The following is a 26,299-nucleotide window of genomic DNA, read 5'->3' as shown; positions in this document are numbered from 1 at the left end:
TGGTAAAAAAAAAAAACAAAAAAAAACAAAACAAAAAAAAAAAACAATGATAATGGTGGCAATGGTAGGTACAAGGTTGAGCGGCTGCGAAATATTCCATAATAGCATATCATAAGCGTTATATTTCTAAACAGTCTGATACATAATAACAGAAACATATTCTCCTATTTGTAACCTAGAAAATTGCATACGGCAATACCAATGAAATTATTCATTAACCAAGAGACAAAGACGCACACATACGTTTCCATGAAAATTCATGATGGATGGATGCTATGCTGTATATACATAAATCACATTTCAAGAGGAAAGGGGGAGGGGGAGGAAAGGGAGGCGGGAAGGGGAAGAAGGGAGGGAAGGGACGGGGAGGAAGAAAGAGGAAGAGAGATAGAGAGAAGGGGGGGCACGATATTAGGATAGGAAATCAGATGATATATCACAGGTCTGAGCGAAAGTTCAGACTTGCCGGTTGACGTGTATTTAATTTGAGGATCCATTTAGCCTCCGCCTGCAGCAGGAGGGCAAACCAATCACCACCGCGAGGGGGCCTAGGGATGTATTCTATCGCTGTTACACTCAATTGAGTAAAGTCTCCTTTATGTAAGATATTTCAGAAGAACAAAGTCTTCTTGCCTGCAGGTATTCTCCTACTGGTAAGTTGTGAACTGTATGGGCCACATGGCAACTACCAGCATGTAATATGGTGTTGCCACTAATAGATTTACGATAAAGAGATGTTTCTATTCTGCCTGTAACGTCATTACCCATAAGGAGGACATCCAAGAATGGTGCCGTGTTCTCAAAATAATTCACGGTAAAAGTCAAATTGAAAGAATTGTTTAAGTATTCCTTCAGGGCAAGGGATAGATCAAAAGGTTCCGTATCCATCTGTTTGTCACAAATGAATACCAGATCGTCGATGTACCTCGCGTATCACCGGATATGTCTGAGATAAGGATTATTGTCTGTGTGTATGTGATGCTCTTCCCAGAATGACATGTAAAGGTTGGCTAAGGCACACGAAAAGCTCGCTCCCATAGGGCAACCTGAGACTTGTAAATAATAAACATTGTTAAATTGAAAAAAATTATGTTTAAGGAAAAAGTCTGTTGCCATCAAAATAAACTCATTATGGGCACAGTCGAGTGAGCTATACTTTTCAAGATGAAAGTGGAGTGCTTGGTCATGGGGAATACTTGGGTGGAGCGAATTGACATCACTCATAATCCAATATGAATTTACGGTCCATGTATATTACCAAATTTTGCAACAGACTCTTAGTGTCCCTGACATATCCGGTGGTACGTTTGACCAGGGGTTGTAAGATATTGTCCAGCCAGTCAGATAGACGGCTGGACAAAGAACCGATACTGGCGACAATTGGGCGTAGGGGTGGTGGAAGATGTCCTTATGGACCTTGGGGAGACCCTGGAATATGGGACATATGGGATTGTCCACCATAAGATGTTCCTGTATCCTTTTATTCAGGACCCCCCATCACAGCTTCTCTGAAGAATATCTTTTAATTTATTTGAGAAAATATAAGTGGGATTACAACATAAAGATTTATAGGTGGAACTGTCGCTAAGGATACCCATAATTTGTTTCTCATACATGGTATTATCTAGTATGACTACTGAGCCACCTTTATCCGCGGTCCGAACCACAATATGAGAATTCCTAGCCTGGTCACGTAAAGCACATCTTTCTCGCTTAGATAAATTATCAGATATAACGGGGTCAGAAGAAATAATACTGCGGACCTCCGTTTCAATTATATCCTGAAAGGTGTCCATAGCTGGAGTCCTTTATGCTACTGGATAAAATGTGGGGGTTTGTAGGCGATATGCGGGAATCTCGGATACACTTATATTTTGCTCCCCTAGTTCCTGTACGGTCATTGTAGCTATCTGGTCTCTGAAATTCATAGAGAGCAGAATATGGGTGTCTTTATTCTCCACAAGGGGCTGTATAGCGTCATCAATTTCCTCAGAGGGGGCGTGCAGAAAATGCTTTCTCACTGTGACGTTCCTAATAAAACGATTCACATCTTTAATCTTTTTCCACACGTTTGTCTTCATGATAAACTGTGGAATACATTAATCATTTAATTTTGCTTGTATTAGTACACCATAGTACATCAATGGGCTTCTCTATTATCATTTTTCATTTATTCTTTACATAATAAATATATGATAAAGAGAACCTCTTGGGACACCTATGTACTCTTTTCACTTATTATCAGGGCTGTGGAGTCGGTAAGCCAAGCCTTCGACTCCGACTCCTCAATGACTCAGACTGCTTATAGTTAGGTGAAAAATTTATTGTAGTACATGAACATGTGTATGTGAACATCAGACATTTAATAATTTTTATGATACAATAATCAAGATATTTGGATAGAACATAAAATATATTTATTGGAATACAACTTTAGAACACAAAAAACTAATAAAATGTAAATATGTAATACACTATGTAATATACAGTAGATTACATATATATCTTGTGTGTGTATATATATATATGACACAATTTTCGCGAGTTGGGCTCTGCATGCCACCACATTGGATTTGAAATGAAACCTCTACAACAGAATTCAAGTGCAGATTGTAACGTTTAATTTGAAGGTTTGAACAAAAATATCTGATAGAAATTGTAGGAATTGTACACATTTCTTTACAAACACTCCACATTTTAGGAGGTCAAAAGTAATTGGACAAATAAACCAAACCCAAACAAAATATTTTTATTTTCAATATTTTGTTGCGAATCCCTTGGAGGCAATCACTGCCTTAAGTCTGGAACCCATGGACATCACCAAACGCTGGGTTTCCTCCTTCTTAATGCTTTGCCAGGCCTTTACAGCCGCAGCCTTCAGGTCTTGCTTGTTCGTGAGTCTTTCCGTCTTAAGTCTGGATTTGAGCAAGTGAAATGCATGCTCAATTGGGTTAAGATCTGGTGATTGACTTGGCCATTGCAGAATGTTCCACTTTTTTGCACTCATGAACTCCTGGGTAGCTTTGGCTGTATGCTTGGGGTCATTATCCATATGTACTATGAAGCGCCGTCCGATCAACTTTGCGGCATTTGGCTGAATCTGGGCTGAAAGTATATCTCGGTACACTTCAGAATTCATCCGGCTACTCTTGTCTGCTGTTATGTCATCAATAAACACAAGTGACTCAGTGCCATTGAAAGCCATGCATGCCCATGCCATCACGTTGCCTCCACCATGTTTTACAGAGGATGTGGTGTGCCTTGGATCATGTGCCGTTCCCTTTCTTCTCCAAACTTTTTTCTTCCCATCATTCTGGTACAGGTTGATCTTTGTCTCTTCTGTCCATAGAATACTTTTCCAGAACTGAGCTGGCTTAATGAGGTGTTTTTCAGCAAATTTAACTCTGGCCTGTCTATTTTTGGAATTGATGAATGGTTTGCATCTAGATGTGAACCCTTTGTATTTACTTTCATGGAGTCTTCTCTTTACTGTTGACTTAGAGACAGATACACCTACTTCACTGAGAGTGTTCTGGACTTCAGTTGATGTTGTGAACGGGTTCTTCTTCACCAAAGAAAGTATGCAGCGATCATCCACCACTGTTGTCATCCGTGGACGCCCAGGCCTTTTTGAGTTCCCAAGCTCACCAGTCAATTCCTTTTTTCTCAGAATGTACCCGACTGTTGATTTTGCTACTCCAAGCATGTCTGCTATCTCTCTGATGGATTTTTTCTTTTTTTTCAGCCTCAGGATGTTCTGCTTCACCTCAATTGAGAGTTCCTTAGACCGCATGTTGTCTGGTCACAGCAACAGCTTCCAAATGCAAAACCACACACCTGTAATCAACCCCAGACCTTTTAACTACTTCATTGATTACAGGTTAACGAGGGAGACGCCTTCAGCGTTAATTGCAGCCCTTAGAGTCCCTTGTCCAATTACTTTTGGTCCCTTTAAAAAGAGGAGGCTATGCATTACAGAGCTATGATTCCTAAACCATTTCTCCGATTTGGATGTGAAAACTCTCATATTGCAGCTGGGAGTGTGCACTTTCAGCCCATATTATATATATAATTGTATTTCGGAACATGTTTTTGTAAGCAGCTAAAATAACAAAACTTGTGTCACTGTCCAAATATTTCTGGACCTAACTGTATATATATATATATATATATATATATATATATATATTTTACATATTTACAATCTATTAGTTTTTTGTGTTCTAAAGTTGTATTCCAATAAATATTTTATGTTCTATCCAAATATCTTGATTATTGTATCATAAAAATAATTAAATGTCTGATGTTCACATTGTACTACAATACATTTTTCACTTAAATATAAGCATTATACTAAATATTATTTAGTAAAATATTCAGCACATTCTGCATTGTACTACTGTCCCCAATTTATTATATATTTTAGGAGTCTGAGTCGGTGCATTTTATACCGACTCCGACTCCACCAAAATGAGCTCCGACTCCACAGCCCTGCTTATTATTGTCTCCTATATGGGGATGAAAAATCTTTACCCCAACAAGTATATGCCTTAGCGCACTTTCCTTCATTTATTTGTAAACACATTTTTTTAACATTCAGCTCATGTCCACCTGATCGCTAATCGCAACATACACCCATCCCCCTGCCTTTCCTGCTCCCTTGAGCCTCCACACCCATGGTCGACACTCATATATATCCAGGTTCTGACTGCACACAGGTAAACTTATAAGGACTCACTTGTTTTTATCACCGTGTCCGAAACGCGTTAAGTTTTTCCCTGTATGATACCCTTGTACATGCGTTTTGGCTGATTTTTAAAGATCATTAATAAAGGACTTAAGATATTTTTAAGGAAATTGTGCAGAGTCCACACTACTCCTCTTTTCTCCTGCACTATACCGGCGTGGACTGGCCGGGGGACTCTGAGCACCCGACTGATTGACATAGCAGTGGATGACAGGTGAGCTGTTACTTTTCTTTCTTTGCTCCTCTACCAAGCCCTCCTCTACCAAGCCCTCCTCTACCAAGCCCTCCTCTACCAAGCCCTCCTCTACTTGTACAGTAGTTTCACTTTATTGCAGTGAGCTCAATATCTGGTGAGGCTCTCATCACTGGGATGTACAAACCATGAGGAGGTTTGGGTTAATCTACAGGAAGAGAACATAGCTGCTTCTAAAGGGTTAATCTTCTGTGCGAAGGACCGATCTGCTGTAAATCTAAGGATAGGTTTACATTTACACAGTACGTTCCACCGAACATGTACGCCTGAATTGCTAAAAAACTGTATTCAGATGTATAGAACAGAGTATCCATACAATAAAATGGGCATGATGTAGTGAATAATAATAATAATAAAATAAAGTTCTAACATGTACAAAAAGAAATGTAGTTGACCATAAATATATTAATTGGACCGGTTCATGTGAGCATGTGCAGTAGGAAGCTTTGCTGCTGTGACCTGGACAGAAGCTATTTTCCAGGTCACAGCAGTGGATCTTCTACTGAACATGCTCCAGAGTCTTATTAAAGGGAACCTGTCACCCGTTTTTTTCCTATTAGGCTATGTGCGCACACTGCGTCTTTTTGACGCTGCGTTTTTGTGTGTTTTTGGCCGCTAAAAACGCACAAAAACGCACCTGCGTCGAAAAAACGCATAAAAAAACGCATGCGTTTTTGCCGCGATTTGGTGCGTTTTTGGCTACGTTTTGCAGCGTTTTTGATCTCTGCGTTTTGCTGCGTTTTTCAAATGCATTGCATGGGCGGAAAACGCAGAAAAACGCAGGAAAGAACGGACATGTCCATTTTTTTTTTAACTCAAAAACGCAGGTAAAAAAAACAGATGTGTGCGGACAGCAAAAATGAAAACTCATAGACTTTGCTGGGGAAGCAAAGTCCTGAAGTTTTGAGGCCAAAAACGCACCCGAAAAAGGCGCAAAAACGCCGCGAAAAACGCACTGTGCGCACATAGCCTTAAAGCAAAAATATCACCTTCTGCAGCTCCTGGGCTGCATTCTAGGAAGGTGCACCTTGTTGCTGGCCCCCCCCTTGCAGACTCCTAAAAGAACTTTATAAAATCTTACTGTTTCCAATACAAATAAGTTGGGAAAGAGTGGGCTCCTGTCCCCCCTATGAATGTAGGCCACGGGCTGGCTTCACAGGAGTATCGTGATGACAAATGCAGGGGTCTTCAGCAGGCCCCTGACTGTCATTGCACACATCATGTTGCAAAAGGGTCAATGAGAGGATGGCGTGCCTCAACTGTCAAATATTGACAGCGGTATTTAAGTGGTTAACAGCTATGGGCAGAGCTTTGCTCCACCTGCGGCTGTTAGAGGCAGATGATGGCTGAATATTTCAGCCATCATCTGCCACAAAAGATGCCTGCATCACAAAAAGGGAGGTAACTTATGAAAGACTTATCTGCTGTCAAAAATTGACAGCGGTGTATAAGAGCTTAAAGGGAACCAATTACCAGGATTGTCCTATATAATAATCTAAAGCCAGTGCTATACTGGCACTATCAGGCTGCTTATCTACATACTTTTAGTTGTCACCTCGGATGTTTAGGTTTTGAAATCCAAGAAAGTAAAGTTTATAAAATCGGCAGCTGCTTGAGTGATGGCAGCTGAGTATCAGATAATATCTGGGGGCGATTCATAGTTATCACCTCCCGTTGTTAGAATTGGCAAAAGTATTATACAATTGATGTAACTTTTCACTTCAAGGATCTGTGGTGAGGTCATACCCATGTGACCAGAAAGGGCGGGGCCTCAGCCAATAGGAAAATGTTGCTTCCTGATATCAGCTTTGTTGGCTGAGGCCCTGCCCCTTCTGGTCGCATGGGTATGACGTCACACAGGTCCTGGAAGTGAAAAGTTACATCAGTTGTATAATACTTATGCTAATTGTAACAGGGTAAGGGGATAACTATGAACCCCCCACCCCCCACACCAGATACCTAGATATTATCTGATCCTCAGCTGCTGTCACTCAAGCAGCTGACGATTTTATAAACTTTACCGTCTTAGATTTCAAAACCTATATATATATATTCGAGATGACCACTACAGCATTGGCTTTAGGTTATATACGAAAATCCTGGTGATTGTTGCGCTTTAACAGCTGTGAGCAGAGCCTCACTCCTCCTGCGGCAGTTAGAGGCAGATGATGGCTGAATATTTCAGCCATCATCTGCCAGAAAAGATGCCTGCATCTCACAAAGGGAGACAAGTTATGAAGGACATAGTTCGCCATAAGTCGTTAAAGGAATTTAGGAATGCATTCAAAATATCATTTACTTTCTTTCCTTTTTTCTATTTCTGGAGAACTATTTTAAATCTTAAGAATTATTTCTTACAACTATAATAAAACCCAGGAGAGAACACTATTTGTACTCACCTTGTAAAGCGTGTTCCTGATTATTTCAATGTTCATTTCATCCAGATCTTGCTCTGATATGCAATCCTGAAAAAATGCAGCTAAAAACAAAACAAGTAATGTCCTTAATGGAGATCAGTGATAAGATAAGTAAAGCAATCAGTCTTCAGTTATTAAACAAGAATTATTCAACCGCCCGATCCCAAAGACCTTCAGGATGGATGTTGTCGAAAATGTATGAAGCTGAAAAAAGTTTCTCATTTTAATCATTATCAAAAAATTATTTTCTTATGTGCAGATCCATCATGATCAACCGCATAGTAATACTAATACAAAAGAAATCCTGGGAGGATGGTCTAAGTAACCAGAAAAAGGAAGGCTGCTCAACCTGCCAGGTCACTTTTTATTTTAAAAGGGTCGGGATTTTTAGAACGTTGCAGGTATTGTTATAAAATAATGAAAGTAACTTTTTATGCCATTTTCCAGAACAAATACGCAGTGGGAGTTGCAGTGAAAATTGCAAATATACCATTGTAGTGCCCAATACATTGTAGTGCCCAATACATTGTTACCAGTTTGTGCTTCTGAAATTACACACCCATATAATAAGTGGGCTCTCCTCATTATATAAGCATCCACATGATTGACATTAACTGTGGTTTAGGCATATTGTGGATCTCAAAAAGGAGGGGGCATTTGGATTTCAGAGAGATTTCATTGGATTTCTTTTAAGGGGAAGCTACAGTATGTCGCTTTTCCACAGCGTTTGCGCTACCAGAAATTTGGACACCCCCTATATTTCTGTAAAGAGTTGATGGACCCAAGTGGGGACTTTGGGGTACAGAACATTTTGGTTCACATTTATCCTGTGCTCTATGCGGAGCACTTACATTGGGTTTTCCATCTAAATATCTGAAACACGTGATTTAGCTGATGCCCCAGATGGACCCATTCAGGCAGCAGAGTTACTCCGGACTGGTCACTGTTTGGTCTCCGGTTTTTCAGAGCTGTGCACGCCTAAAAAGAGGGACATCCCTGGATCATAGGCCTGACAGAGTCCACAGTGTCTCCACCTTACTGTGAATCTTCCGTCGGGGGTTTCATCTGAATCACGTTCTTCAGAGACTTACATGAAGAATAAAGCCATCCAATCACTCATCTCATCAAGTCAGTACGATTACCATGATACCAGCTTTATGTAGTTTTTTTGCTATCACACACAAAGAAATGTGGGTTTTTATGTTTTTTGTTTCAGTTTTTTTTTGTTCTTACAAAAAAACATTTTTTGCATTTCCATATTTTGAGAGCTATAATTGTTTTTATATTTCCGCGGAAAGACTCATGTGAGGGCTTGCTCTTTGCGGACGACTTGACGTTTCATATTAGTACTATTTTCGAGTACATACCATTTTTTAATCACTTTCTATTCTGATTTTTAGTTGGCATAATGAACAAAAACGGCAATGCAAGATTTTTTCTTTTTCTTTTTTTTAATGCAATTCCGAGTGTGGGGAAAAAGTGGTAAAGGCGGCTTTATGCTTCGTGTCAGTACAATTACACCGATACCGTATTTATATTGGGGTTTTTGTATTTTTTTTTTAGTTTTGCACAATAAAAACTATTTTATAGAAAAAAATAAATTGTTTTTGCATTGCTGTATTTTGAGAGAAAACTTTTTTTTTTTTTTTACTTTTCTGCTGATGGAGCCGTTTGGTGGTTTTAGTTTTCAAAACGAAGTAGAGAAGGGGTTAACGCCGCACATCAGCAAAATAAAAGAATAGAAATGTTGATGAATAATAACTTTTTATTTCATCGGTCTACGCGTTTCAAGGTCAAAAACCTCTTCCTCAGGACCAGGACATCAACCAATTATATTGATAAAACATACAAGTATCCGTTTTCTAGTTTTTAGGTTTTAATTTTTCAATTATTACTGACAACAACGTTTCTTTAGCCCATATAGCTATATATGATTGCAGGGAGTCACATTATGATAACTGCAATATGAACTGATATACATTTTCCTTGATTTCAGAAACATACCGACAATACACAGCTCTTTAGACGCCGCACGGAGTTACCTTGCGGCGCATGCGTACTTGTCTTTTTCCCACGGTCTGAAAGTGAAGCTGCAGCAGATGCAATTATCTCATGCTAATCAGTGGTTGTGACTCTCACAACCATAGTAGGTGAGTATATATTTCCTGTAAATACCACACTTGTCATCTAGTGTTACCCTATCAGCGCTTCTTATTTTAGATTTATTACTTGGTGGCTTTAGATTGCAAGACAAGATGACAATCTCCAGTGATACCTCTTTTACTTACATTGGTCTTTATTATTGCATTTTATTCCACTTTTTGTTTGGCGAATTCATGAAAAAATAGTTTTTTGCCATGTTTTAAATTTTTTTTTTTACGGTGTTCATTAAAGGGGTTAAATAGGGTGACAGTTTTATGTCTGGTTGTTCTGAATGTGGAGATACCAAATGTGTGTACTTTTGTTTATTTTTATAAAAAATATAATATTTCTTGGTATAATATAATTCATTTTTTTCCTTTATTTTGTAATTTTTTTGAAAAAAATATTTTAAAACACTTATTTTTATTCTTTTAAACTTTTTTACTTTGTCCCTCTATGGGACTTTAATTTTCATCACTCTAATCGCTGATATAATTTATTGCTATCCACCAGTATGGCGATGCATTACACCTGTCAGTCATCGAAGCCTATTAAGCCGGCATCACACGGTACGATATATCGTGCGATCGCACCCGCCCCCCGTTGTTTGTGCGTCTCGGACAATTAGTTGCCCGTGGCGCACAAAGTCATTAACCCCGTCACACGCAACACGCACTTACCTCCCGGACGACCTCACTGTGGGTGGCGAACATCCTCTTCCTGAAGGGGGAGGGACGTTCTGCGTCACAGCAACGTCACACAGCGGCCGGCCAATAGAAGCGGAGGGGCGGAGAGGAGCGGGACGTAACATCCCGCCCACCTCCTTCCTTCCGCATTGCTGGCGGGACGCAGGTAAGCTGTGTTCGCCGTTCCCGGGGTCTAACACGGAGCGATGTATGCTGCCCCGGGAACGATGAACAACCGGAGCACAGAAGGAGGAATGACATTTTGAAAATGAGCGACGTGTCAACGAGCAACGATAAGGTGAGTATTTATGCTCGTTCACAGTCACTCATAGCTTTCACATGCTACGATATATCAAACGATGCCGGATATGCGTCACAAACTCTGTGACCCCGCCGACATATCGCCCGATATATCGTCTCGTGTGACGCCGGCTTTAGCCCATGCTCCTGGCATGGTCTAACAAGCTTGCCATAACTAGCTGATAAAGAGGTCGTCATGACTTCAGATTGCATTGATAACAAGCAGGCTCTTGCGAAGACATTGCATGGAATGGAGGGGAGAAGGAGCTCCCGCTGTCAGCCTCCTAAATGTTGCTATCAATATCAACCATGGCATTAAAGGGATTAAGCAGTCTGGGGCAGTGCAGGCACCACTCCTGGCTGACAGCTGGGTCTAGGTTGTCACGTAAGCAGAGCTCCTGGTGGCAATTGCGAGTGCCTGTGCCCTGCACATTAGCCATGACTTCCTTCCCCATATGTCGGGAACTCCTTACCAATCATTACATATGGGTATGTCATAGGTCATTAAGGGGTTAAAGAACACATTAACACAAAATATAAAACTTACCTAAAGGAGTGTCCACAAGTATGGCGTTATATAGTTCAGCTGGTGTCTGGGCGATGTTTACCGCTTCCATCTGTTCAAAGCTGCCCAAGGGGTGGCATTTGGGCACAAGCTCAGAAATTGATCGCTGATGCAAGGTCCCCGTAATCAGAAGGATAACATTGTCTATCATATAGCTGTACCTAGAAAGAAGAGAAGAAAAAGCTTCATTGGCCTTCCTTTCCTAAATGCAGCACTATGAACAGACGAGCCAAAAAACTTGTTCTCATGTAGGTCCAGTAATGAACGGCTATTAGAGATGGGAGAATTGATTCATCGGCGGCCTAACAGAAACACGGGCACCCCTTCTGGATTCATCACCGACTCGTGATTTTGGTTTACAATACTGAGGTAAAAAAAAAACCCTCACCAAATACTCTGCGTGTGCATGTGGTCTTAGTGATGGGAGAATAGATTTGCAGGACTCAAATCCGTCGGCCAGGTCAGAGCTCTGTGACTGTTGGACGGGACGTCTGTAAATCTCTTTACCTCCCGGCATGACGCCCACAATGTCAAAAGAAGATCTGGGAATGCCGGGAGGTAAGAAGATTCACAGGCCTCCCGTCCAGCAGCCACAGATCTCTGACCTGGCCAATGGATTTGAGTCCTGCAAATCGATTCTCCCATCAGTAAGACCACGTGCACAAGTTGAGGATTTGGTGAGTTTTTTCTACCTCAGTATTTGTAAGCCTGATTAAAGCAATTCAACAACATAGCCAAATTGAAGGTCGAAGTTTAAGGAGACTCCATCAGTCTGAATCCAGTTTGTCAGAATTTAGATATAAACCATGACACAGTGCTCAGTGTAGAGCACAAGATGAATGTGAGCCGAGCCTTAGCTTGAGCAGATTGTGGGTTATACCCAGTAGAGTAGTCGCGAGCTGCAATCTCAATTCCATTTCTTACAGAAAACAGTCAACAGAGCTACAATGTAAAATACACAAAATAAAATTATTGGAAATCCTACTTTTGGGAGTGCTATCCTTACCAATATACAAATCAGCTAAGCAATCTATAAGCAGATACTGAACAAGCAAGGGCTACTGGAAGGCGCTGTGCTAGAAACCAGACTGGGATGAAAAGATAAGGACTTACAAAGTCACTCTTACATGGAGATTCATTTTACACAAACGATTGTCACTTAAAGATCTTCCAATGTGAAGTTAAGATTTGACTACACTTAGCCAATGTATGGCTGTGGTGCCCTGCCTGTCCTTTTCTTTACCCACAAAACACCATAGACCACCCTAAACCCTGCACTCCGATGCACACATGCGGGTCTACCGGAAAAGAGTGGGTGGGGGGGGGGGGGGCGTCTCATATGCAGCTCAGTATGCAAAACATCATTTGAGGCTATGGCGGCCATTCTGTGTTTAGTCACACAGTGCTCCACAACAGAGGGTCAACAGAGGCAGCCTTCGAAAGGAGAATGTCAGGCATGAGTCCCATACTTTGGCAACATGCGGTCAAATTTTAACTTTGAACTGAAGAGTCACTTTAAAGAGGTTGTCCACTACTTTAACATTTATGGCCTATTCTTAGGAGAGGTAATCAATGTCTGATTGGTGGGGGTATGGCACCCTCGATCAGCTGTTCCCAGTGTTGACTGGACCTGTATAGCACAGTTCCGTTGATGGAATAGAGGCCGCAGCTGGATACTGCCCATCTGCCTCCTATTGATTTGAATACTTCGCCATGAGCAATACACGGATGTAGCCACAATAGAGTTGACAGAGCTGTGTTTTGAAGTTTCGTAACTAAGCAGTTCTGGCAATCACCAACACTGGGAACAGCTGACCAGCGGAGTTTCTAGGTTTTGCACCCACACCGATCAGACATTGATGACCTACCTATCCTAAGGGGCCCTTTGTACACTACGACATCGCAGGTGCGATGTCGGTGGGGTCAAATCGAAAGGGACGCACTTCCGGCGTCGCTCTCGACATCGTAGTGTGTAAATCGTTTTAACTACGATTACCGAGCGCAAAAGCGTCGGTATCGTATGATCGGTGTAGTGTCGGTCATTTTCATTATTTTGGCTGCAGCGACGGTAAGATGTTGCTCCTCGTTCCTGCGGCAGCACACATCGCTGTGTATGAAGTTGCAGGAGCGAAGAACATCTCCTACCTGCGTCTTCTCTGCAATGCAGAAGGAAAGAGGTGGGCGGGATGTTTACGTCCCGCTCATCTCCACCCCTCCGCTTCTATTGGCCGCCTGCCGTGTGACGTCGCTGTGACGCCACACAACCTACCCCCTTAGGAAGGAGGCGGGTCGCCGGCCAGAGCGACGTCGCAGGGCAGGTAAGTGCATGTGAAGCTGCTGTAGCGATAACATTCGCTACGGCTGCTATCACAAGATATCGCAGGTGCGACGGGGGTGGGGACTATCGCGCTCGGCATCGCAGCATCGGCTTGTGATGTCGTAGTGTGCAAAGGGCCCTTAGGGCCTCAATGTTAAAGTAGTGGACAATCTCTTTAAAGGAGTTGACTGGGCATGGGTATTTGATGCCCTATCTACAGGATATGTTATAAGTAGCAGAATGGTGGTGGACAGACACCTGGCGCTTCTATCAATCAACTGTTTTTTGCTCAGTGGAGGCCGAATGTAAAGACTTCAAAACAGAGCTGACAGCTGTAGCAAAGTGTGGTGTCTGCTGCCAGAGAGTGCACCACAGCCCCTGGTCTATTGAATTGCTGGCCATGGCCGCTACACTTTAAAGAGTGCTGCGCTCAGCAGCTCTGCTCAATATGTCTACATCCAGCTATCGCTGGAGCAAAAAGCAGCTGATAATCGGGGTGACTGCCAAGGTGATACTGATGACCAGTCCTTTAGATAGGACATCAATGACTATTCCTAGACATCTCTTTAAAGGGGTTGTCCGACATAACAAAAATGTTTGAGTTTAAGCTAATCTGTGCTGTATTGTCATATAAAACACCCCTACATTGTTATTTTTTGTTTTCTAACTTTTGTTCGTCTTGAATTCACCCTTTATTCTCTGCAGCTCTTTGTTTACATTCAGCTCTAGCAAACTGACCACTTCCTGTGCCAAACCTCCCAGTCACAGCTGGCACCGCCCGGCCTCAGTGTCCAGCCTCGCCCCCTGCCCGCCCCCTGCACACATACATTCCCTGTCAGTATTCTGCCCCAGCACTGACCTCTCATCACTACAGCATTGCAAATAACAGCCCCACATTGGGCTCTGCACCCCCCACCACATCGGGCTTTGCACCGCACACCACATCGGGCTCTGCACCGCATACAGACATCGGGCTCTGCACCGCATACACACATCGGGCTCTGCACCGCATAGACACATCGGGCTCTGCACCGCATACACACATCGGGCTCTGCACCGCATACACACATCGGGCTCTGCACCGCATACACACATCAGGCTCTGCACCGCATACACACATCGGGCTCTGCACCGCATACACACATCGGGCTCTGCACCGCATACACACATCGGGCTCTGCACCGCACGCACGCACACACGGCGCTCTGCACTGACCCCCTCCCTAGGCAACACATGTAGGGAATACATACTCACCCGTCCTCGGTCCCCGCCGCTCCTGCACGTTCACACGCTGTCTGTGCTCTGGCCATATCAGCACAGTAGTGACGTCACCGCTGTGCTGACGAGAGCACAGACAGCAGTACAGTGATGAGAAGCAGCGCTGCGCTGCTTCTCATCAGCGCTTTCAAATGTACCGGCATCTGTGATCTGTGATGCTGGTACATTTGAATGTGTGATCCTGAGCAGGGGGTCCGGTGCTGGCGCTGACACCATCGCAGCCGCCGCCAGGCCCCGAACGGGTCCCACAGAAGTGCAGGGGGAGGTTGCGGGGAGAGTACGCGGTGCGGGGGAATGTGTAGGAGGGTGCAGGGAAGGGGGCGGTGACTCCACGCACTGTACCCGCCCTGCAGGGCGGCGATATGCTGTTTCCAGATTTGCATGTCAACATGGCCCTGCCCATGTTGACAAAAAATGACCGGAAGCCGCAAAATCGCGGCAGGAGCGGTCACATGACCACTCTGAGCCGGGGGAGAGGGGCTGACAGCAGGGCAGGTAAGTGGTCACTATCTACTTACATGCCCCAATGTAGCCCAATAGGGTAATAATGAAAAAAACTCAAAATAAGCCGGATAACCCCTTTAAGAGTTGGCTTTAAAGAGGTTATCCTGCCAATATTTATCAGAATATATAATAATTGTACGATTGTGGGAGATCCGATCACTGCCCCCGCCATAGTGCGTATGCTTGGCCCTCTGGTCACATGTGCACTAGCTCCCATACGCAGTATTGCCAGTTGGACATTGTTGCCAAGAAAAGTCCATACTTCCAAGGGTTAAAAATGTAACTTCGTCTTTGTATTATTTTGTATAAGCGCAAAGTGAACATGAAAGAGCCTCTTCATATACGAGGTGGCTGGGATGCCTATGGCACCGCCGTGTATCGTGTGCTGACATTTCCTTGCAGGGAGACAATGCAGAAGACAGATTACAGAGCGAAGATTTCAATTTCAGAATTTGGAACACAACCATGTGTATCAGAGGGTGTATTTTTCCATAAACATCTGAAGGGAACATTTGTGCTTGTTGACACTAATCTGTGGACATGGATATTATCCGTTCCTCGAGAGATAAGCTGAGCAGGCAAAAATGAAGACCGAGAGCAAACCCCTCCGAGCAGAAGGAGCGCGGTGAGAGATCATGTCAGCTAATGCCAACGAGCGTGGTGACATGAACCAAACAGCGAGGCGGAATATGGCAGCGACGCCGGACAGGCATAATCGGATCATCTCCTATGCCCATTGCCAGCGAAGAGTTATGCAACCTTCAGAAAACGCCCTTCATCCCTTTGCCTTGGTGGGGAGCATACCACAGACTGCACCCACTGTAAAGAGGCATCCTCAGAAAATCTTCCAATTACCAGCCTGCAAATCCAGATCTATTACAACCACCACAAAACCACCTATTGTTAAACCAGATTTCGGTGTTAAATTTCTAAAAATGTTGGCAATGGGTTTTTACATATCACAATGTGTATTCAAAAAATAAAATAAGTAATCTTGCAGTTTTTACACTGGCCACTGGGGCTTTTGTTCTGAGACCCCTATTGTTTCCTTTCACGAAGAATTTTCATTAGGCTCATTATCAGCAGAGGAAGGATGACTGTGATAGGTAACACCTCATAACACAAATAATCTTGTAGTTTTCACACTGGCCGTTTTGTTTTTAGACCTGTACTTCCTACATTTCAGGTTGAGTTTTCAGCAGGCTTGTTACCAGCAGAGGCAGGATTACAGTGATAAGTAACACCTCTGATAACACAAGTAATCCTGCAGTTTTCACACTGGCCACCGGGGCTTTTCTTTTTAGAACTCTACTTCCTGCATTTCAGGTAGAGTTCTCAGCAGGCGCATTATCAGCAGAGACAGGATTACAATGACAGGTAACACCTCTGATAACACAGGATCCAGCCTTTAATAATTTAATGTGCCTTTTTACCGAACTGATAAAAGGAATGGCATCTCCCGATGGGTGAAAATGCAGATGTCGACTGTACACTACAGCTGACACTCTGCTGTATTAGTCAAAATTAGTGTTGGTGCCAACCATGGCCATTTAACCCCTTAGATGCTGCCGTCAATGATGATTAGGCTGAGTAAGGCCCTAAGAGTCGGCCAGGAATAGTGGCCTGTTCAGATCTTAGCAACATTTTTAGCGGTAAAAAGCATATTTTTCCCTTCCTGTCTTTCCACTTTGCGGTAACTCCTGAAAAGCACCCAAAAGGGTTAACCGCAGAGCTGCTTTGAATATGTTAAGGGAGGCTGTTTTATTCAAAATGGTATCACCTTTGGGGGTTTTCCAATACACAGGTCCCCCAAGTCCCTAAAAAATATAGGTTATAATAAAAATAATAATAATAAAATAAAAAATAAAAGTAGATTTCCCTGAAGAAAAAAGAAAAGAAAAATTGCGACTAAATATTTAACCCTTCAAACCTCCTAACAAAATAAAAGGACATTTGACAAATGGTGATGATGTATGAGGGGCTGCTGATGTCTTTAGCTTTGTGATTTTTTTTGTTTCTATGGTAATGAATATTACATCACATGAAAGCCTTCAAAATGTTGTGTTTGTTGCTTATGGCAACAGTGTTCTACGCACGTGGGAAAATAAAATGACAGAGTCTAATGCGATATTCACAGCAACTGAGAGCAGAAAAGTGATAAAATTCTTATTTCTGCAAGGAAAGTCCGCGAAGGATATTCATGGTGATATGTCACAGACATTGGGGGGGATCACTGCCCTTCATATTCCAGAACTCGGTTGCCAAATTTAAAACGGGCCACTTCAGCACCAATGATGAGGAACGTCCTGGACGATCGAGAGTGGTTGTTGTTCCGGAGATCGTCGATGCCGTGCACAACCTCATACTGGAGAATCGCCGAATTTCAGCTAAAGCAATAGCAGACATCATGGGGATTTCCCGTGATCATGTTTGCGTCATTATCCATGAACATTTGGAAATGAGGAAGCTATCTGCAAAGTGGGTCCCCAAATGTTTGACAACAGATCAGAGAAGCATGCGAGTAAAAACGTCCCGCTCCATTTGTCAGCGTTTCCAGACTGATAAGAACTTCCTGGATGGACTGGTCACTATGGATGAGACCTGGATTTATTTCTATGACCCTGAAAACAAGAAGCAGTCAAAAGAGTAGAGGCTCAGTGGTTCTCCTCGGCCAAAGAAGTTCAGGGTGCAAAAATCAGCCACTAAAAGGTGATGGCGTCTGTGTTCTGGGATAAGGAGGGTGTGCTGCTAGTAGACTACCTCCAAAAGGGTTCCACCATCAATGCAAGGTATTACACTGAACGTTTGGACCAATTGAAGGCAGCTCTGAAGGCCAAAAGGTGCGGCAAGCTGTCCAAAGGAATCTTGTTCCTGCAAGACAGCAACTCCGCTCACACTGCACAAGCGACCATGGCAAAACTGGCAGAGCTGGGCTTCAAGCTGGTTGACCACCAACCTTATTTACCAGACCTAGCTCCCTCCGACTATCATCTGTTTCCAAACCTGAAGAAACACCTCAAGGGTACAAAATTTCACACCAATTCTGATGCCATGGCTGCTACGGCTGCCTGGTTTGAGGCACAACTGAAATCCTTATTTTTACTAGGCTTACAGAACTTGGAATACCGATGTAAGAAGTGTGTTGTCATCAGTGAAGAATATGTGGAGTAAATGTAAAGTTTCATCATCATCATCCTATCTCGTTTCTTTATGGGTAAAGCCAAAGACTTCTCAGCAGCCCCTCGTACAGCAGAGCTGAAGTAATAGTTTATGTAGTATGATGATCTGGATTACAGATATAAGCATTTAAAGTTTGACAATATGTTTTACCTTTTGTAAAATTTATGTTATTTTCATAAATAAACGCAAAACCTATAAACCTAAATTTACCACCAACGTAAAGTACAATATGTACCAAAAAAATTAATCTCAAAATCACAGCGATAAGTTTAAAAATTCTAAAGTAACTGCCAGGTTCTGATAAAACAAAACCTCTTTAAAGGGAATGTAGCATCCAATTTCAACCAGAAGTTAAAAAAGTTATGCCTCTTGGAAGAAAGGGAGGGAAAAAAAAAAGCAAAAATGAAAAAATAACCCAGTTAAAGATATTTTATCTGGAAAAACTTCTTTCTCCTCTTGAATGTTCTCACAATTCTCAATACACATGTAACATATCTTCAGAGAATGAAGTTGGTGGCAGTTGGGGCTTATGCTTAAAAGCACCAACTGACATGTCCTATCTCACTAATGGAAACATGTCTTCACCCAATATGGATTTTACCCCTGAATTAAGAGAGAAAGAAACATTGTTTATTGATTTATGAAACACAAATTAAAAATGGTAGTTACTCTTTAAAAGGGGTGAATCAAGTAATTCCTTTTAAGAAGAAAAACTTAGATGAATGTGGACATTTTCCATGAAGATAAGGCGCATTATCCATCAATGCCAATGCTTTTACAAACCCTGAATGGTGACCATAACAATGTATGTTATGTTACCAAATAAGGGGGAGATGGTGACCCCTGATCCAACCATCTGCTGGCCTCTGGTTCCCCTGACACCCTAGATACGTTCTTCACCCATGCGCCGAGCAGGATCCCTGGGCCCTGGCTGACTCTGAACTGAGCCCTAGGTAAGGAACAGATGGGATGAGCGTTAGGACCAATAACTGCATATTATACTGGTGTAACCCAAAGAAAAGATAAAGCAGACTATTTGTTTTGTAGCAGTTAAGAAACCTAGTGTTATAAATGGCGTAGTTTTAGGTAGGATTTGTTAACTTTGAATACTTACAAATGTTGCAGTTATGTATAAGAGTCTATGAAAGCTCTTATTCCTAATTATGATACTGGTTCCCAGAATACGCCACCATGCTTCTAATCCTACATGGTTTGTCCATCCTTGACCTATGTTCTCTTCCAAAAATAGACAGACATTACTGTTCAGCGTCCGGCCATCCCAAAATAGTCACAAAGTTAGTATAACCTTCTGCTTGGGCTATATTTAGCCAAAAAGAAATTAACAAAAAAAAAAGTAAAATTAATAAAAAAAAAAAAAAAAAAAGAAAACGTTCTAACTAGGGGGAAAGACGGAGGTTTGAAAGACGCTGAAATAAATTGGGCTCCCAACTTAAAAAGGAATACATGACCCATGTGTCATGCTCACGCAAGGTATGTGGAAGTACCTAGAGAGTGGGAGATGGTGACCCCTGATCCAACTGGCCCCTGGCTCCCATGATCATCCTAGATAGGTTCCATACCTAAGCTAAGGATACCTAGCCCTGGCTGACCCTGAACTGGGCACTAGGTATGTAACGGATGGGATGAGCGCCAAGTCAACCCCTCTAAGCTCTAAAGAAGACACAGGGATAATAGACAAGGGGAAGTGAACAAACAACTTATCTCTAAGAAGACTCAAGGAGAGGAACAGCAATACCAAACAAGGTTTCTTCAGATGAATACAAACCGACTGACTGCATCCAAAGCCTGTATAGGAATATAACTATCACCAGCAAATACCAAGGAGAAATGTGGGTATCTAAGGACAGAAAGGGAAGTGATGATGATTGATTAATAGCTGAAAGGTGAGGACATCCACAGGGTCCTAAAAGGAAAGGGATTAACCCCAAGCAGAGAAGATACATAGGATATCATGTACATCACAGCAGGAAAAATAGAATGTCAGGGAGCAGTTTGTTTAGCCAAACACTGTGACCTTCTACAGCCGGACACCACAGGACTGTCTGTCAACAGTGACACTATGTGAACGCAGACTAAAGGCGGCATCACACGCTACGATATATCGGGTGATATGTCGTCGGGGTCACGGATTCCGTGACGCACATCCAGCATCGTTAGAGATGTCGTAGCGTGTGACAGCTACGAACGACTGTGAACGAGCAAAAATACTCAACGTATCGTTGATCATTGACACGTCGTTCATTTTCAAAATATCGTTCCTCCTTCTGTGCACCGATTGTTCATCGTTCCCGGGGCAGCACACATCGCTACGTGTGACACCCAGAGAACGACGAACACAGCTTACCTGCATCCCGCCGGCAATGTGTAAGGAAGGAGGTGGACGGGATGTTATGTCCCGCTCATCTCCGCTTCTATTGGGCGACCGCTGTGTGACGTCGCTGTGACACCGAATGTCCCTCCCCCATCAGGAAGAGGATGTTCTCCGCCCACAGCGACGTCGTTTGGAAGGTAGGTACGTGTGACGGGGGTTAACGACTTTATGCGCTACGGGCAACTAATTGCCCGTGACGCACAAACGACGGGGGCGGGTGCAATCGCTTATGCGATCGCACAATATATTGGCGTGCGTGACGCCGCCTTAAGGGCCACTAGTATGTCAGCTCTGGAGCCCTGCACACTGAAAATCTGCTTCCATTTTAAAGTGAGGTATACTTTAAGGGTAACTTTTTTTCCCCCTAAAAGAATCCCTACCCCTCCCAAATTATTGTTCTGCTTTTTAATGTATTATGGCATTGAAATAAATGTTGAAAAAAAAAAAAATGTAGTTTTGCTTAAATCCTCCTGCACTGGAAGATTGTGATCTGAGATCATCCTTTTTATTTTTTTGGGTCTGTTTTGGCCGTACGCTTTAAACTCTGTTCTTATACAATGTACTTGCCAGGAAAGGTCAGCAAAGAGTGAGTGTCTGCAGAAATCAGAACGGTGTTTATTTTCCCTCTTTTTGTGCTGGTAAAATCGCAGTAAACCTTTTTACAATCAATAGAAGGTCTTTGGAGATGTCGTCAGGGAAAATGAACATTACAACAGGAGGGGAGAAATGGTCTCTCGATACAACTCGTGTCACCCCTGATGTTCTCTATCCTGACGCTCATTCTCCTCCTTATACCTGAATAGACATACTGTATGTTTTTGGACTATAAGACTGACTTTTGCCCCCAAAATTTTGTAGGAAAATGGGGGTGGGGTAAAGAGTCTGGATTTACATGGATATAGCTTGAGGTGGAGGGGCGGAGGAGCAAGTCACAGGAGGCAGGGTCACAACAGGCGGCATTGAGGCCAACAGTGTGCCTGCTAATTAAGGAAATGAATATTCACTGCTCTCCACGTTCATAATCCTGTCCACCTCTCATCACTAAAGCCAATGGCGAGAGGTGGGCGGGATTACGGGCGTGAGGAGCAGTGAATATTAATTCTCTTTAGTAGTGGACACATGTGATCGCCCCCAGCCACTGCAGGAAGCCAACAGCTGGGCGATCTTGTGTGCCCACTATTAATGAGAATGTATGGTCACTGCTCCCCACGTCTATAATCCCGGGCATGGGGAACAGTGAATATTCCGGCAGCTGAGACATCAGAGTGGGGGCCCATGGCATTGACGTCATGCGCTGCACAACTCACATGCTGAAGTCACTTACCAGCTTCAGAAGAGGACACCACGCACCGGGCGAGCATAGAGATGAAGAGTATAATTGTTTATCTTTTTAGGTTTTTGGTAATGGGAGGCATAAACACCAGGAGGGGCCCATAATGGGGATATATATACCAGGATGAGGGACATATATGCCAGGATGGGGGTCATATAGACCATGATGGAGATCATATATAACAAAATAGGGGGCATATATAGCAGGATGAGGGATGTACATACCAGAATGGGAATATTATGAGGAACATATATGCAAGGATGGGACCATGATGAAAATATTTTAACAGGATGGGCCCACGATGAGGACATATATACCAGGCAGCATCCATACATTCGAGAAAATAGAAAAAAGTATAGCACTCACCGGTTATGTTGCTGTGCATGGTACTATTTATTCAACAGTGGAGGTTACATGTGCGGAGAGGGCTGGTGGGGAGAGGGAGTACACGCCGTGGCAGACGACGGCCGTTTCGCACCTGTCCGGTGCTTCAGCTGGTCTGATTAGGTATGACATCATGTCCGTTTTATCCACATCCAAAAATGTGGTTGATGTCAAATAATTAAAACATATGTTAAAAACAAGGAATATATACAATATATACATATTTGACATCAACCACATTTTTGGATGTGGATAAAACGGACATGATGTCATACCTAATATAATGGCTTGCTGAATGCTGAGTAGTGCCCTGGAATCTCCTCTTCATCCCTGAAGCATCCATACATTCATTTGGCAAAAAACCTAGGATGGGAAAATTTGGTCACCTGACCACATACCTTACAGTGCTCGATCAGCTTCCTAAGCTTCCACACGGACTTACCTGCCCTGCGTCGTCGCTCTCTCCGGCGATCCGCCTCCTTTCTAAGGGTGCGTTTCATGCGGCGTCACAGAGATGTCACACGGCAGCCGTCCAATAGCAGAGGAGGGACGGAGATGAGCTCATTGCCGGTGGACGCAGGTAAGGAGATGTTCGTCGCTCCTGCGGTGTCACACATAGCGATGTGTGCTTCCGCAGGGATGACGAACAACATCGCACCTGCAGCAGCAACGATATTAAAGGAAAGGAGCGACGTGTCAACGAGCAACGATTTTCACATTTTTGTGCTCGTCGATCGTCGCTCCTTGGTGTCACACGCTGCGATGTCGGTAACGACGCCGGATGTGCGTCACTAACGACGTGACCCAGACGATATATCGTTACCGATATCGCAGCATGTAAAGCACCCTTAAGGGTGAGACTCTGTCACTCGCACCATTTTGTGTCCTTTCTGGGAATGCTATATGCTGTTGAATGTTGGTGACCCAATAAAGTCTTACCAGAGTGTGGTACCCTCACCCTGTGTTGTCTAAGTACACTGTCTGCAGAATTATTAGGCAAATGAGTATTTTGATCACATGATACTTTTTATACAAGTTGTCCTACTCCAAGCTGTATAGGCTTGAGAGCCAACAACCAATTAAAGGGAACCTGTCACCACTATTTTTGGCTATAAGCTGTGGTCACCACTACAGGGCTCTTATATACAGCATTCTAACATGCTGTATATAAGAGCCCAGGCCGCTGTGAAAACATAAAAAACAGTTTATAATACTTACCTAACGGTCGCACTGCGGTGGAATTGGGTCACGGAGGAGTCTCCGTTCTCCGGTGCCGGCACCACCTCTTTTGGCCATCTTCGTCCTCTTTCTGAAGCCTGTGTGTATGACGCATCTACGTCATACACACTCGCCGGTCCTGCGCAGGCGCACTACAATACTTTGATCTGCCCTGCTCAGGGCAGATCAAAGTGCGCCTGCTCAGGACCTGAATGCAGGCGTGTGTGGATGACGTCGGACACGTCATGCACTACGGCTTCAGAAGAAGGAGGACGAAGATGGCCGAAAGAGGCGGCGCCGGCACCGGACAACGGAGACACCTCCGTGACCCAATTCCACCGCAGTGCGACCGTTAGGTAAGTATTATAAACGGTTTTTTATGTTCTCACAGCTTCCTGAGCTCTTATATAAAGTATGTTAGAATGCTGTATATAAGAGCCCGGTGGTGGTGGCCGCAGCTTACAGCCAAAAAAAGTGGTGACAGGTTCCCTTTAAATAAATAAGGCGATGTGCATCTCTGTAATGAGGAGGGGTGGGATGTAATGACATCAACACTCTATATAAAGGTGTGCTTAATTAGGAAACTTCCTTTTCTTTGGCAAAATGGGTCAGAAGAGAGATTTGACGGGCTCTGAAAAGTCCAAATTTGTGAGATGTTTTGCAGAGGGATGTAGCAGTCTTGAAATGCCAAACTTTTGAATCACCGAACAATCAAGCTTTTTGTGGAAAATAGCCAACAGGGTCGCAAGAAGCATGTTGGGCAAAAAAGGCGCAAAATAACTGCCCATGAATTGGGGAAAATCAAGCGTGAAGCTCCCAAGATGCCATTTGCCACCAGTTTGGCCATATTTCAGAACTGCAACGTTACTGGAGTATCAAAAAGCACAAGGTGTGCCATACTCAGGGACATGGCCAAGGTAAGGAAGGCTGAAAAACGACCACTTTTGAACAAGAAATATAAGATAAAACGTCAAGACTGGGCCAAGAAATACCTTAAGACTGATTTTTCAAAGGTTTTATGGACTGATGAAATGAGAGTGACTCTTGATGGGCCAGATGAATTGGCCAGAGGCTGGATCAGTAAAGGGCAGACAGCTCCACTCCGACTCAAAAGCCAGCAAGGTGGAGGTGGGGTACTGGTATGGGCTGGTATCATTAAAGATGAACGTGTGGGACCTTTTCGGGTTGAGGATGGAGTGAAGCTCAACTCCCAGACCTACTGCCAGTTTCTGGAAGACAACTTTTTCAAGCAGTGGTACAGGAAGAAGTCGTTATCATTCAAGAAAAACATGATTTTCATGCAGGACAATGCTCCATGACATGCATCCAACTACTCCACAGCGTGGCTGGCCAGTAAAGGTCTAAAAGATGAAAAAATAATGACATGGAAGCCTTGTTCACTTGATCTGAACCCCATAGAGAACCTGTGGTCCCTCATAAAATTTAAGATCTACAGGGAGGGAAAACAGTTCACCTCTCGGAACAGTGTCTAGAGGCTGTGGTGGCTGCTGCACGCAATGTTGATCGTAAACAGATCAAGCAACTGACAGAATCTATAGATGGTCGGCTGCTGAGTGTCATCATAAAGAAAGGTGGCTATATTGGTCACTCATTTTTTGGGTTTTGTTTTTGCATGTCAGAAATGCTTATTTCTAAATTTTGTGCAGTTATATTGGTTTACCTGGTGAAAATAAACAAGTGAGATGGGAATATATTTGGTTTTTATTAAGTTGCCTAATAATTCTGCACAGTAATAGTTACCTGCACAAACAGATATGCTCCTAAGATTGCCAAATCTAAAAAAAAAACCACTCCAACTTCCAAAAATATTAAGCTTTGATATTTATGAGTCTTTTGGGTTGATTGAGAACAGTTGTTGATCAATAATAAAAAATTCTCTACAATACAACTTGCCCAATAATTCTGCACACGGTGTAGTATTCTGCCGACAAGGAAGGAGTATGGGTTTTTAGTGGCATGAGCCCCGGACTGCGCAGTCTTCATAAAGACAGCCAGTCCAGCAGACGAGAGTGCCCACTGACCCCCATGTGTCCACATTTTGTGCTCCCATCCCTTATAGGCACAAGTACTATTTTTGTGGTGGAATTGGGATCCTTTTCAGTCTCTGGATAGGTGAGCTGACTATGCCTCTTGCCTTTGTTTCAATCTTTACCTCCATTCGGTATTCTCACATCTACCATTCCTACCACATTTTTGTATTCAGCTTCAAGCACACTAACTGGCGATATTGTTTAATCCTCACTCCCCCAACTTTCTCACTATGATAAATGTATCCCTATCAGTTCTACTCGTGAGTCACTCACAAAATTCACCATCTTCAGAGCCATGTTATGTATCATAAACACACTCAGATCTCATCACACACAGTGTGGTCACCCTCTCCTCACACTGACTGCCATGAAACAAGATATGGAAGTGTTAGTAATGATAAATAACTTAGCTCTACTGTCTCTACATAGTAGCTGTAGAGATCAGTGAGGAGGGCGTGTTCTTTTCTCCCCTACATGAAGCTGCCTGCTTATTAGTCAACCTCATGAAGGGGAAGAAGAACATGCCTCTAGA

At 43.2% G+C, this 26,299-nt stretch overlaps 1 protein-coding gene across 2 annotated transcripts in view; it reads right to left on the bottom strand.

Annotated features, from left to right (window-relative positions):
* ATP6V0D1 (ATPase H+ transporting V0 subunit d1) overlaps positions 1-26,299 on the bottom strand; it is a 153,107-nt gene that overhangs the window by 46,133 nt on the left and 80,675 nt on the right. For both annotated transcript variants that reach the window (XM_075325710.1, XM_075325708.1), the window contains exons 3-4: positions 11,093-11,271; positions 7,400-7,479 (exon numbers count right to left, since the gene is read on the bottom strand). In XM_075325710.1, coding sequence (XP_075181825.1) covers positions 7,400-7,479; positions 11,093-11,271 — 259 coding nt within the window. The remainder of the gene's footprint in view (positions 1-7,399; positions 7,480-11,092; positions 11,272-26,299) is intronic.

This window comes from Anomaloglossus baeobatrachus, chromosome 10 (genome assembly GCF_048569485.1).
Source record: "Anomaloglossus baeobatrachus isolate aAnoBae1 chromosome 10, aAnoBae1.hap1, whole genome shotgun sequence".
Lineage (NCBI taxonomy): Eukaryota > Metazoa > Chordata > Amphibia > Anura > Aromobatidae > Anomaloglossus > Anomaloglossus baeobatrachus.
This window is presented reverse-complemented; position numbering and strand designations above follow the sequence as displayed.